Source organism: Phocoena sinus, chromosome 9, assembly GCF_008692025.1.
Source record: "Phocoena sinus isolate mPhoSin1 chromosome 9, mPhoSin1.pri, whole genome shotgun sequence".
In the NCBI taxonomy this organism is placed as follows: Eukaryota; Metazoa; Chordata; class Mammalia; order Artiodactyla; family Phocoenidae; genus Phocoena; species Phocoena sinus.
Genome location: NC_045771.1, coordinates 79,027,696 through 79,041,392, shown reverse-complemented (window position 1 = coordinate 79,041,392; position 13,697 = coordinate 79,027,696). Strand labels below are relative to the sequence as shown.

At 37.2% G+C, this 13,697-nt stretch overlaps 1 protein-coding gene across 1 annotated transcript in view; it reads right to left on the bottom strand.

The window, feature by feature from the left end:
- Nucleotides 1-13,697, bottom strand: part of SEMA3D (semaphorin 3D) — a 138,503-nt gene that overhangs the window by 42,748 nt on the left and 82,058 nt on the right. Inside the window, exons 9-10 of the mRNA XM_032644025.1 lie at nt 1,944-2,058; nt 685-754 (exon numbers count right to left, since the gene is read on the bottom strand). Coding sequence (XP_032499916.1) covers nt 685-754; nt 1,944-2,058 — 185 coding nt within the window. The remainder of the gene's footprint in view (nt 1-684; nt 755-1,943; nt 2,059-13,697) is intronic.

Sequence of the window (13,697 nt, the reverse complement as noted above, 5' to 3'; positions counted from 1 at the left end):
TTTTAGTCGAAGTCCCAGTATTACTACTAATTGGCTGCTCTTCTTTGGACAAGTACATGTAATACAAACTTCCTTTGCCTAAGTTAGTAGAGCAGTGATGATATGGTAATAACAACAGTCACACTTCCATCTTTGCAGAGTAATGGGGAAGTGCAAATAAGAGCATGTGGAGACACTTTAAAAGACAAGAGTGTCTTCTCACGATTATAGCCTAGACAATGACTAAGACATGTATTTTGTTGGTATTACTTCTCTGTCATGCAGCTCAACCTATTTATTATGATTAACATGTGTATGTGCCCTTGTATCCAGTAATTGTAGTCTAGGAATTTAGCTCACAGATATACTTGCTCCTACAGGGAATAGCGTATGTGCAAGGTTAGTCATTGAGGCATTATGTGTACTAGCAAAGGACTGGAAATGACGCAAATGCCTAGGTACAGAGGACTAGTTAAATAAATTGTGTTAACCCATATAGGGGATACTTTGCTGGTGTAGAGAACAGAGACATTTTTATGTACTGATATTAAAAGATTTCTAGGAAACAATAAATGAAAAAGTAAAATTTTTAAATGTGTGTTTTTTCACACAAAAGGAAGGGACAAAAAGAACATATAAGTATTTTCTTACATAGATACAACAATTCTCTAGAAGGATTATAGGCATTTTTTTTTTTTAACTTACCTGGTTGTGGTAAAGACTCCATATACTACAGGATTTCTTTCATCTCTTGTGGGGAGTAAGTAAATGTCTTCTATTAATGGGAAAAAAATAATGATTCTACATTTGTATTTTTCAGTATCATGTTTGCTTTTTCTTTAATAATGAAATATTCCTGAGACTCTAAACAGTATATAAAATTAAGATAACAGTGAAAGTCATTACACTGTGACATAAGAAATTAAGGGGAAAAGACAAGTTCTCACTAGCTGTGTGACACGTAATTGAACATTCACCCTCGAAGGTATTTACTGCAATCACCTGTGAATGGGATGGTTCACTTGATAATCTCCATGATTGTTTCCAATTAGGAATATGTGATTTCATATAGAACAGAAACTAAAAACAGGTTATTTTTACCCTCCGGTGTTAAAAAAGTGTTGTCCTGTAATTGTGTCAACTTGTTAGTAATTCAATTACCTATTTGGTAATAATATGAAAATAGCTAGACTAGTTCATTTCTTGTGTGGTATTGTGTAATTACTTGTGCAACACTGATACTAAAGTATATGTAAATAATATTCTTTAAGACATCATTTAAGAGGTGAGCATACTTATATACAGCATGAGAAATCATCCATGAATACTGAATATATAATTTAATACTGTAAATACAATACTGACACAAATCATTCAATGATATCATCATTTTTACACTGCATGGCAAAACCAAAAATAAAGTTCAAAAAGTAAAAGCTAATGATACTAACTTTATTTACAGCTGAAAAATTCCTTCTAGAATTAGCTTTGAGAGGAGTAAAAAGGGGAAACAAAAGAGGAGAACCTAACGCTTCTCAGAGTATACTTTTTATTAACAAGTCAAAGCGACAGAGTTCACCAGATCTCCAGGGCTCTCCAGCAGAGGGCGTCTATAGAATAAGGAACCCAAGTTCTTGCTACCTATAGCCAGTGGCTCCTTCCAAATAAAAGACCACATGAAGAATGGATGGGCTTTGTAGTCCCAGAGCTAGTATCTTTCTGTCTCTTGCTGCAGTTTTGTTTCCCTCGTAACTCTGAGGACACTCACAAAAGGGGAACTTCTTCATTACGATGAACACCCAGACCTAGAGCACTTGCAAGTTCTTTGCGTGTGGGAACTTAGTAAGCACCACTCCTGCAAGCTGTCCTGGGCTTTATAATCAGGCATTTGGGGCTAAAATAAATTAAATGCTGAATTACTTAATTAGTAAGACTTTTTTTAAGAAAAACGAAACGTGACTTACGAAGCTCATCAAAATGAGTATCTGCCCCATCACTTCCAGGAATTGAGCAAATCAGTCTGGCCTTGAGAAAAGTGGTCCATTTGTTTATCAGGCTGCGTTGTCCTCCTACATCATTCTGGGGGAAAAAAAAGAAAACAAAATAAAGATACAGATTTACCAACATGATTCTATCACCAACTCAAACTGGTGGTTATCATAGGCAGTGTCTTATTAACGTCATTGCTTTTACAAAGACAGAGACCTTGGATATTTAAGTCCATGAATTTTCGAAGGAGGGAAAAAGCAGTTTTGTCCTTCAAAATTAAATGCTTTTCTCACAGTTAAATGTGCAGTGTAAACACCATAGCCCTGCTGAATGAGCAGATGCGTGCCAGCAACAGTATATAAGGCAGGCTTGGAACCGACGCCCATTTCTGCCAAGTTTTGCTCTATGACTTACAAACGATTATTTAATTCTTCAAGTCTCTGTTTTCTCATTGACAAAATATGATTAATGCCTTGAAATATGGCTATTTTTTTGTTTGCTTGTTTTCGGTGTGTTTTTTTTGCGATACACGGGCCTCTCACTGTTGTGGCCTCTCCCGTTGCGGAGCACGGGCTCCGGACGCACAGGCTCAGCGGCCGTGGCTCACGGGCCCAGCCGCTGCGAGGCATGGGGGATCTTCCCAGGCCAGGCCACGAAGCCGCGTCCCCTGCACCGGCAGGCGGACTCTCAACCACTGCGCCACCAGGGAAGACCGAAATATGGCTATTTTGATTATTAAATGGAAAATTTCTGTCAAGTGTTTAGCAAAGGCCAGGAAACTTGTATTAAAAAAAAAATGTTACGCACTTCCCCGGTGGCACAGTGGTTGAGAGTCCGCCTGCCGATGCAGGGGACACGGGTTCGTGCCCCTGTCCGGGAAGATCCCACATGCCGCGGAGCAGCTGGGCCCGTGAGCCACGGCCGCTGAGCCTGCGCGACCAGAGCCTGTGCTCCGCAACGGGAGAGGCCGCAACAGTGAGAGGCCCGCGTACCGCCAAAAAAAAAAAAATACAAATTTCCAGTTATAAAATAAATAACTCATGCACATGCACCCCAGTGTTCATTGCAGCACTGTTTACAATAGCCAGGTCGTGGAAGCAATGTAAATGCCCATCGACAGACGAATGCATAAAGAAGATGTGGTACATGTATACAATGGAATATTACTCAGCCATAAAAAGGAACGAAATTGGGTCATTTTTAGGGACGTGGATGGATCTAGAGGCTGTCATACGGAGTGAAGTAAGTCAGAAAGAGAAAAACAAATATCGTATATTAACGCATATATGTAGAACCTAGAAATATGGTACAGAGGAGCCAGTTTGCAGGGCAGAAATAGAGACACAGATGAAGAGAAACAAACGTATGGACACCAAGGGGGGAAAGTGGCAGGGGGTGGTGGTGGGATGAATTGGGAGACTGGGATTGACATGTATACACTGATGTGCATAAAACAGATGACTAATAAGAACCTGCTGTATAAAAAATAAATAAGGGCTTCCCTGGTAGTGCAGTGGTTGAGAGTCCGCCTGCCGATGCAGGGGACACAGGTTCGTGCCCCGGTCTGGGAAGATCCCACATGCCGCAGAGCGGCTGGGCCCGTGAGCCATGGCCACTGAGCCTGCGCGTCTGGAGCCTGTGCTCCGCAACGGGAGAGGCCACAGCAGTGAGAGGCCCGCGTACCGCAAAATAAATAAATAAATAAATAAAAATAAATTAAATTAAAAAATAAATACATAAAATAAATAAGTCATGGAGATGTAACATACAGCATGGTGACTATAGTAAATAATATTGTATTGCATATTTGAAAGTTGCTAAAAGAGTAAAAAAATAAATTTGCAGCCATGTATGGTAATGGACATTAACTAGACTTATTGTGGTGACCCTTTTGCAATATACACAAATATAAAATCATTATAATGTACACCTGTAACTCATGTTGTATGCCCATTATACCTCAATAAAAACATGAAAAAAGATATGCTTTAGATATTTAGCAAAACATAAGCATTTATACCAACTAGGTAGAATAAACAGGGTTATGCTGTTCAATAATTCACCATAAAGAGATATTTTTCTTATTTTTAATTTAATATGTCCCTGTGAACACTAAATTACTACGATTTTCTGTTTGACTCGACTAGATCTGCTATGCTTATGATAAATAAATAAGGATGTTTCATGGTATAAATACATGAAGTACTTAATTTTGACTTTCAGAAATTACTTATGAAGCCACTATTTCCATTAATATATTTCCATTTAAATCTAAATTCTATAAAAAGTTTTGTCTTTCATGCAGTCTGTGTTCCATAAAGTTAATAAACAGTTTGCTGTCAAATTTCAGGTCTCAATATCTAGGGACTAGCTTCCCTGTCATTCTTTTACCTATGAAAATTAAAGAAAAGCATCTACATGACCACTCCAGACAGGAGAATTCAAAGTCATATAAATAGAGGCTCTTCTTGAACAAGGAAATGGGGAGGAGGAGAGAGAGAAGGAAGGGCAAGCAAGGTCATTGAGAACGGAGACCATAGCACTCTTTATAGCCTTAACACCTCACACCAAGGGTGTACCGTGACACCCAGAGTGAATGGTGTTTAACATCCCTCTCTGCTAAACAAAAGAAGTATTTTAAGTAATAGCTCTGTATAAATGAGTAATAATTATTATTTGCTTGCGTTCTTTAGGTTTATAACAAACAATTTAAAAAGGAGAATAATTTAAAATTTTAAATACATTCAACAGTTAGCACGAACTCACATTTGCACTTAATGAACAAAATAATCACACCTCATAATTTGCACTATGTCTCAGTGTTGCAAGTTTTAAATAACTCCAAATCAATGTGAACTTACCCTTGAAACGTGTAGCTGAGTTCATGTGTTTTGAAGACTGACTATACATATACATGTACACATAAATATACATAATAGAAACACAATGGTAACCACAGCAATTGTTTAGAACTTGGATAAACAAAAGACTTTAATGGCAGTAGTACTCTGTCACTGATACTGTTTAGAATTGCTAATACATGGTGATAATAGAAAGCAAAGTAACATCTAGTTGGTTTTCTAATAGTTTTTAATTCTTAGCAGAAAATGCATTCTCTTATTCCTTTTATGCAGAATCTACTTCAGAGATGCCACTAACATCCTGCTTGTCAGGTATTTATTAAGATCATATTTAATAATGAATAGCTAAAAATGCAAAATAAAATTGACAAAAGTCTTTAGAAAAGTATAGATAAAAGTATAGATAAATGCCCAATAAACTGAGTCTTCTCTGAAATTTCTTTGTTGGGAAAATGAGGACAGACCTACAAGGTTTAATACTGTCTAAAATTACAGGTGGATTCACACATGCAGAAATTGGTTCAGGAAACATTCTAGATGCTAGAAAGATGAGGGAAAGAACAGCTGGTGAAACAATTCAGAACATGTATGGAGAACCAGGACAAATTTGGTTTAGACTAAGACTGGGATAAATTGAAATAGAGGAAAATGTTACGAAAGTAAACTGGGGTAAGATCAAGGAAGGGTTTGATACCAGGCCAAAGTGTCTGCATGTAATTTAGTACACAAGAATTACTAAAAGATTCAGTAATTAGCAAAGAAGTGAAGAAAATGAATATATATTTTATATAATAATGCTTTAGAAACAAACATGTCTGTAACTGCTCTTAAATTTATATTTTGTATATGGTGCCTCTATTATTTACCATTGCTCAATAATAAAAATAATATTTCAGCTAGCTATTAAATGATTTCCTATGTCTGCAAATGCAAAGGCAGACTTTTCTAGACATGACTTTTTTTTTTTTTTTTTTCCGGTACGCGGGCCTCTCACTGTTGTGGCCTCTCCCGTTGCAGAGCACAGGCTCCGGACGCACAGGCTCAGCGGCCATGGCTCACGGGCCCAGCCGCTCCGCGGCATGTGGGATCTTCCCGGACCGGGGCACGAACCTGCGTCCCCTGCATCGGCAAGTGGACTCTCAACCACTGTGCCACCAGGGAAGCCCTAGACATGACTTTTATTTCTACTGCTAATATCCTCAGATCAGTTAATAAATATAAATCCAGATGTTAATACTGATGCTTCCTCCTAATGTAATAATGAATTCTATGTTAACGTACAGAAAGATCCCAGTGACAAAATGTGTTATCTGGCATTATTCAGAAAGAAAGAGATTTTTAAATAAATTTAAAAATAGAAGATAACTTATCTCCTCATCTTTCTCCTGACCCTTGATTTATATCTTTTTAAATTATCATAACTAGCCTCTATATGTTTTTATTTTAGCAGAGCCCTAGTTGTACTAAGCAGAACTCTAAAGTCTATTTTAAGGCATCTTCTTACATATTTATAGTATTTATAAAATTTTCATCGCTTATATTTGTATATTTTGAGTCAGTAATAAATACTACAAAATAGTGTTGATTCAATATGCATAAAGAAGTATATCAACTATCATGAATATAATACCAGGGACCATGTTTGGTTTACTGCTTTACCCCTAGCACAGAGCAGTTATTCAAATTATTTTGCTAAGTGAATAAACAGATAATATCAAATATTTGCTCCATAACATCCCTTTAACGATTGTACATATTACTACTTCATCATAAAAACGAGCGATCGGGCTTTCCTGGTGGCGCAGTGGCTGAGAGTCCGCCTGCCGATGCAGGGGACACGGGTTCGTGCCCCGGTCCGGGAAGATCCCACATGCCGCGGAGCGGCTGGACCCGTGAGCCATGGCCGCTGAGCCTGCGCGTCCGGAGCCTGTGCTCCGCAGCGGGAGAGGCCACAACAGTGAGAGGCCCGCGTACCGCAGGAAAAAAAAAAAAAAAAAAAAAAAAAACGAGCAATCACATTCTCTTTTCAACACATTATTAGATAAAAGTGACAAGAAATGGCTCATTTTCAAACACCGTCCCTCTTTCTATTTGCAATTATCACCATATTTAAGACAAACCGTGAAAAAACTCTATTAGCTCCAAATTTGCCAAAAAGAGGTTTATACTGTACCTGCATACTTTTTTCAACCTGACAAATGGAAATTGCAATCCTTTGAACAAAAGCATCTTTAAATGCTCTCACCTACCCATCTAGCTGCTGTGCGTGGCCTCTCAAGGAATAAAAAGATAAAAACAAGCACAAAAATCCAGGTCAAAGATGAAAGCCACCTGCTGTCAACGGGAAAACAAGTATAGTTTCTGGGATAATAGCTCTCAGGAATGGATTATAAGCATTTAATGACTGGATAGTAACTCTTACAGACATCCAGAAGCATGACCTGGGATGGCAAAGTTCAGTTCACAAGGAGTTGTATTTCTCCTGCAGGGAAGTGTCACTTGACTGACTTTGTGAACCAGCTCTCGGTCCCTGCATTTGTTTGCAAATCCACAAAATCCCCCCCTGAGAACTTTAAGCCCAGAAGAGGGCTGAAAGGGAAGTAACCACTTTTGTACTAAACTCTCACCTCCTTGCTTATTTTTGTGAAATTCTAAAGAACACAACTGTCTAACACTATAGATTTATTATTGAGATGTCAAAATCAGCAGCTTTTAGTCACTGGTCACTTCTGTGTGTCTCCACTCTATTTATCACAGCTTCTTTGTGGTCAGATTGCCAAAAGCCTTGCCATCCTCTACGCAAAGATGCAGATGAAAGTAGCAAAGAAATTAAATGTAAACAAGCCCGACCACATGTGTGCAATCTGAGTGGTGAGTGCAGAGGTTGCCTGTTTCCCCATTCTTTATAGCTTTTTATATGTTTGCAATATTTCTTAATTTTTAAGTGATTAATGAAAACAGAAAATTTTTAAAATGAAAGACAAAACACAAGTTACAGTCTTTGTGCAGCTTTAAAGTATAATTAACTCTGAATCATTGGATTGGGTGATGGCTGCATATTATGAAATACGGTGATCTAATGCTGCTATCTCCTAATGGGGCGATCAGTCAGGAGGCAGGTTAATGGTGACTCCATTTTCCTTCTACTGTCATAGCAAACTCAAGTCCTTATAAATCTTACACAGACATGTAGAGTAGCTACAAGCTGTGACACGTGAACTTTTATTGAGTGTATCTTTTGACCTTCGGGTCACTATGCTGGGTTCATCTGTTAAATGTGATTTTATCTCTATATACCATACTCTCCAAGGATCTCTCAGCACTTTATAAATATTGTCATTTTCACCTTTATATTGAGAAACAGAAGCTCTTGGAAAGTGTAATAATTGACATTTAGCTCCTCTGCTCTTAAATCATGAACATTTTATAAATCAATGAAACCTCTAAGACATTTGTGAACATGGTATATTCTATTAAAATAGAGATGTGCGTTCAGAAATTTGTAGCCATATTAATTAGTTTAAGTTGAAGGACACCAGACTTTTCAAATAAATAAGTACACCTTAAGCACTTAAAAAAAGAAAAAAGGTTTGATGGTGAAGTCAGAGGTTACAAATTCTCTTTTGCTTAAAATTTAGTTACTTTGCCTAATGGAGCTCTTCTGCATCTTTGTGCAGACAAGAGAAGGGAATTCCCTGAAGCACTTCAGAAACCATAATCTTTGCAAGTTTGTGCACCCCCTCCCACATTCTACCCATCAATAACATTTAATCTCAGAGATTTTATCTTGAACTAACACTACCCACTTTCTTGTGAAGTGTGATCCAAATACCACAATACAAAACATTTGTTTTTCCATAACTGAAGCTATCACATGAGACAAACACACAGGCTTTCTACTGATCTTTTTTTACAAATTAAAAAAAGATTAGGGCAATTAAATACTTTTCTGTCTTTGATTTAATGCCTGTTGTATTTCTATACATCATTCGTACTGTTTATCTGATTTGTTATTTAGAATAACTGCTGTACCTTGCAGGTTTTAAATAATCTTGTGTTCAGATATATCTTCAAATCACCTAAAGACCCGTTTGCACCAGGAAATTCTGAAGTAAGATCACAGCAACTGACATTTCAGAGCAATTGTTCAATGTACTTCTCTCTGGGCTGCCTCAATTTTCTCTGAGTTATTTCTAGGGACAGAATTTAGAAACTCTGTAAACTTAATACAGATGGTCTATATGGGCTGTATAAGTCAATAATAATGATAAGGATAATCCAAATGCAGGATGGCCTATTTAGAAGTTTGAAACTATTACCATCATGTGGTAGAAACAAAAAGTCAAACCCAGAATAAGATTCCCAGGAGGCTCATTAGGAGGACATGTATATACATTAAAATAAAAGTCATATATATATATATATATATATATATATATATATATAAATACACTGTTATACTGAGAGGAAGAGCTTAAGTGAGGATATTTTAATACATTAAATGAACTCATGAAAGATAGTGAAGTTAAACCCACTGAATCAAACGAGAGAACTATGTTGTACTTTCTTTTTCAGCCTATGAATCTTCTTCAGCAATACGTCCTAACAATATTTCATTTAATTCTTTCATTGAGATGCAAAAAAAGTTATGATCACTAAAAATAAAAGCATAAAAGGAAAATAATAACGAGTCTTCTACTTATCTATTAGTAATCTTGAAATACCTTAGCAGTAGAAGAAACAAAACTAGGCAAACTCAAACATCTCAAAGGGGAGAAGAAAAAACAAACAAAAAACTTGTACGGCAGGTATTGCACACCGTGGTTTTTAAGGGATAACTTCTGAATAGACTTTCAAGGCAAAAAAATTTTTTTCTTAAAAAGAACTCTAGTGTTTAGACATGACTGTTTTTGATTTGCCACTGGAGAATCGAAATGGAGAACATGTTTTTCTAACTACTTCAAAAACTTGTAAAGATTATTAGAAATGCAGGACTTGGGTAATACACTGTGCTAAAGCATTCAGTGTCTAAGATTTAACAGATTAAATTTAGGCAAATCTAGGCATATTCAGCAGTCTTTTTCAGGTAGGATCAGAGTTCATTAAATTTTTTAAAAAGTGTTAAAAGCTACGGCCAACAGTATTAATCCTTGCCTAGGAATTTCTGACAGGAAAACAGATGGAAGTGAAGCAAAAGCACATCTGTAACTTGTGGGCTCTAAATCTCTCATTTAGGTTGTAAGCAAGAAGCTGAAAGTAAGCAAAAAAACCGCACCTCGGAGGAAATCAATAAATACAGAAAGTGTCATCAGCCTAAAAACACAAATCTTCAAAGGCAGTAATTGTCCAAATAGGATCATATATCAAAATAGACAGTGCAAGTAGAATCAAAGCAAAGGGCAATTAATTAGACCCCCAGGCAAGTTATGTGAAAGGTCCAACCAAACTGAATTCCTGGCGTGGACAAAAGGAAATACTGCAGAACAAAAAGAGAACTGGCATAACCAGCAGCTGTAATCCGGAGAGGGCCAGCATAAGTAACCTAATGGACAATGCTTCCAGAAATGAACAGAATCCCAAAATAATGCAAAACAAACTTGAGGCAGAAAGTTGCAAGCAAGCCCCACTGAAGTGACTGGTATTTATACACCTTAACTTACAGGGTGGGTTTTGAAAGGAAATACACACAGACACACACACACACGGTAATAAACATCACACAATCATAAATAATAGTATTAGAAAGGACTAACTTGCAAAATAAATAGACACAAATCTTTTCAGAGGGTTTATTTCATGCTGTTTCACCTACCCTTTCAGACAGCATTTATTACCTCTCCGCGAAGACCTGAGTAATTTACCATCTATGAGAGCAGTCCAGGGTGTAAGGTGCACCATTCAGTGCTTGAAAATATTGACTGTTCAAATCAAAGAATTATAGAGCCTGGCAAAGACTTTAGACAGCATTCTAGGCTAAGCACCTTATTTTAAAAATGAGAAAACTGAAGAAGTTGTTTGACGGGAAAGTAGTGACACTACTGAAAAATAATTCATTAGTAAATGTGTTCTCCCATTTGTAATGATAAACACACTGAGTTTGAAAGAGATTCTTTGGATGAAGGTACTTATTATCCTGAGGCTGTCAATTATCTTCTAGGTCAGTTTCTTTACTATTTAGTGAATCTCTCTGTTCCCATCTCTTGTCCAAAATTTGCACTGTTCAAATTGTTCACATAATTTTCACCAGAGATGTCTCCAAATTCTTCTGACTCTATCCAAAAATAAGTTCTATCCTCAAAGTACAAATATTGCTAAAAATGAGAGCAAAGTAATAACAATAATTTTAACCTTTAAAACTGATGAAATACCATCTCTTCTCAGTAAACTTTGGTAACTAACCTGCCTCTCACCACCCCCCAGCTCCCAAAATATACACATACTACCACTCTTTCACTCCTAAGCAGTTAATTGAGCTGACTCCAAAAGTGTGTACGTATGACGTGTGTATGTGTGTACATGATTTTTGACATGTAACTTAGGGTGGTATGATCATGTACTCACATTATTCACATGTCGATCTCTTAGATGGTTAACTGCTTGAAAACAGAAATCTAAGTAGCCCTTGTTTTCCAGTACTTTCCTCTGTACCTGTCAAGATCCAAATTCATATGATCTCATTTAAGCCTTTCATTTGCCTGGTAAAATAGTCATAGAAGAGATGGGTGTCCTCATTTTCTAGATTAAGAAAGTGAGCTAGAAAAAAGTAAAGCAGATACATGTCTCTTTTTGAATTATGGTTTTCTCAGGGTATATGCCCAGTAGTGGGATTCCTGGGTCGTATGGTAGTTGTATTTTTAGTTTTTTAAGGAACCTCCATACTATTCTCCATAGTGGCTGTATCAATTTACATTCCCACCAGCAGTGCAAGAGGGTTCCCTTTTCTCCACACCCTCTCCAGCATTTATTGTTTCTAGATTTTTTGATGATGGCCATTCTGACTGGTGTGAGATGATACCTCATTGTAGTTTTGATTTGCATTTCACTAATGATTAGTGATGTTGAGCATTCTTTCATGTGTTTGTTGGCAGTCTGTATATCTTCTTTGGAGAAATGTCTGTTTAGGACTTCTCCCCATTTTTGGATTGGGTTGTTTGTTTTTTTGATATTGAGCTGCATGAGCTGCTGGTAGATTTTGGAGATTAATCCTAGTCATGTACTACAATGTTCATTGTAGCTCTATTTACAATAGGCAGGACATGGAAGCAACCTAAGTGTCCACTGACAGATGAATGAATAATGAAGATGTGGCACATATATACAATGGAATATTACTCAGCCATAAAAAGAAACAAAATTGAGTTATTTGTAGTGAGGTGGATGGACCTAGAGTCTGTCATACAGAATGAAGTAAGTCAGAAAGAGGAAAACAAATACTGTATGCTAGCACATATATACGGAATCTAAAAAAAAAAAAAAATGGTTATGAAGAGCCTAGGGGCAAGACGGGAATAAAGACGCAGACCTACTAGAGAATGGACTTGAGGATATGGGGAGGGGAAAGGTAAGCTGGGACAAAGTGAGAGAGTGGCATGGACATATATACACTACCAAATGTAAAATAGATAGCTAGGGGGAAGCAGCCGCATAGCACAGGGAGATCAGCTCGGTATCTGTGACCACCTAGAGGGGTGGGATAGGGAAGGTGGGAGGGAGGGAGACGCAAGAGGGAGGAGATATGGGGATATATGTATATGTATAGCTGATTCACTTTGTTATAAAGCAGAAACTAACACACCATTGTAAAGCAATTATACTCCAATAAAGATGCTAAAAAAAAGAGTAAAGCAGAGATGTAAGTCTAGATTTGACTTCAAGTTAACATTCGTATCATTTGGGCAAAAGTTATTGATTATATCCTTACTGCCAAAACTAATATGTGACTGTCAGTCATAATCTTACCTGACTTCCTTTTGGTGTGTGACATTACTGATAACTGCCTTCTTCTTGAAACCGTTTTTATCCCTGACTTGTGACAGTACTCTCGTCCAGTTCTCTACCTGCTATCAAACTATTTCTTCTCAATTGCCTTTGTGGACATTTTCCTCTGCTTTTTCTTAAACATCATTGTCCCTCAGGATCCTGTCCTTGCTGTTTGATCTTGGTACTACAAATCTCCCTGGGCAATTTCGGACATTTCCATGACTTTAAGAACTACCAATACACTGGTTGTTTCTACATTCCTGAGTCTAGACCCTATTGAGTCTCAGGTTTATATTTTTAACTGGTTATTATGACAGCATAACCCAGAACTACATCAAGTTCAATATGTTCAAATATAAAATCTATGCCCAGAAACTTTTTCTGGTGTTTCTTAAATATCAGAATGTATCTCTTTGTGCATTTTCCTAATTTCTGCCATATCTTCTGGAAAGCACAGTTACTAACAGTATAGGAGTCTTTTGTCTACAGGGATAGTATCAAGGTCTTTGGAATAGGAGTGAGGGAGAATTAAAATGCATGGAGGATCTAATAGGACAGGAAGTTGTTGCAGCCTTTTATGTACATCATGGAATCAATACCTGCAGTTATTAATCAGTCCTAATTATGAACAGGAGAGATAAGACTTCTGAAGACTTCTGTTGAACTTTCGTGCATGTTTTAAAAGGAAACAGTCACCATCCTGCTAGTTTTCCATTTGTTTGTTTTGCTCCAGTCACAGTAAACCTCTTTTTATTCCTTAAGTGCTTTTTCCCACCTCTGAGATTTCACATGTGCTTTTCCTTCTGCCTGGAATATTCTTCCCCATCCCTGTCACCTTTGCCCTGCAATTTCCTCATCATTTTTATCATCTGATTCAAAAGTCACTTT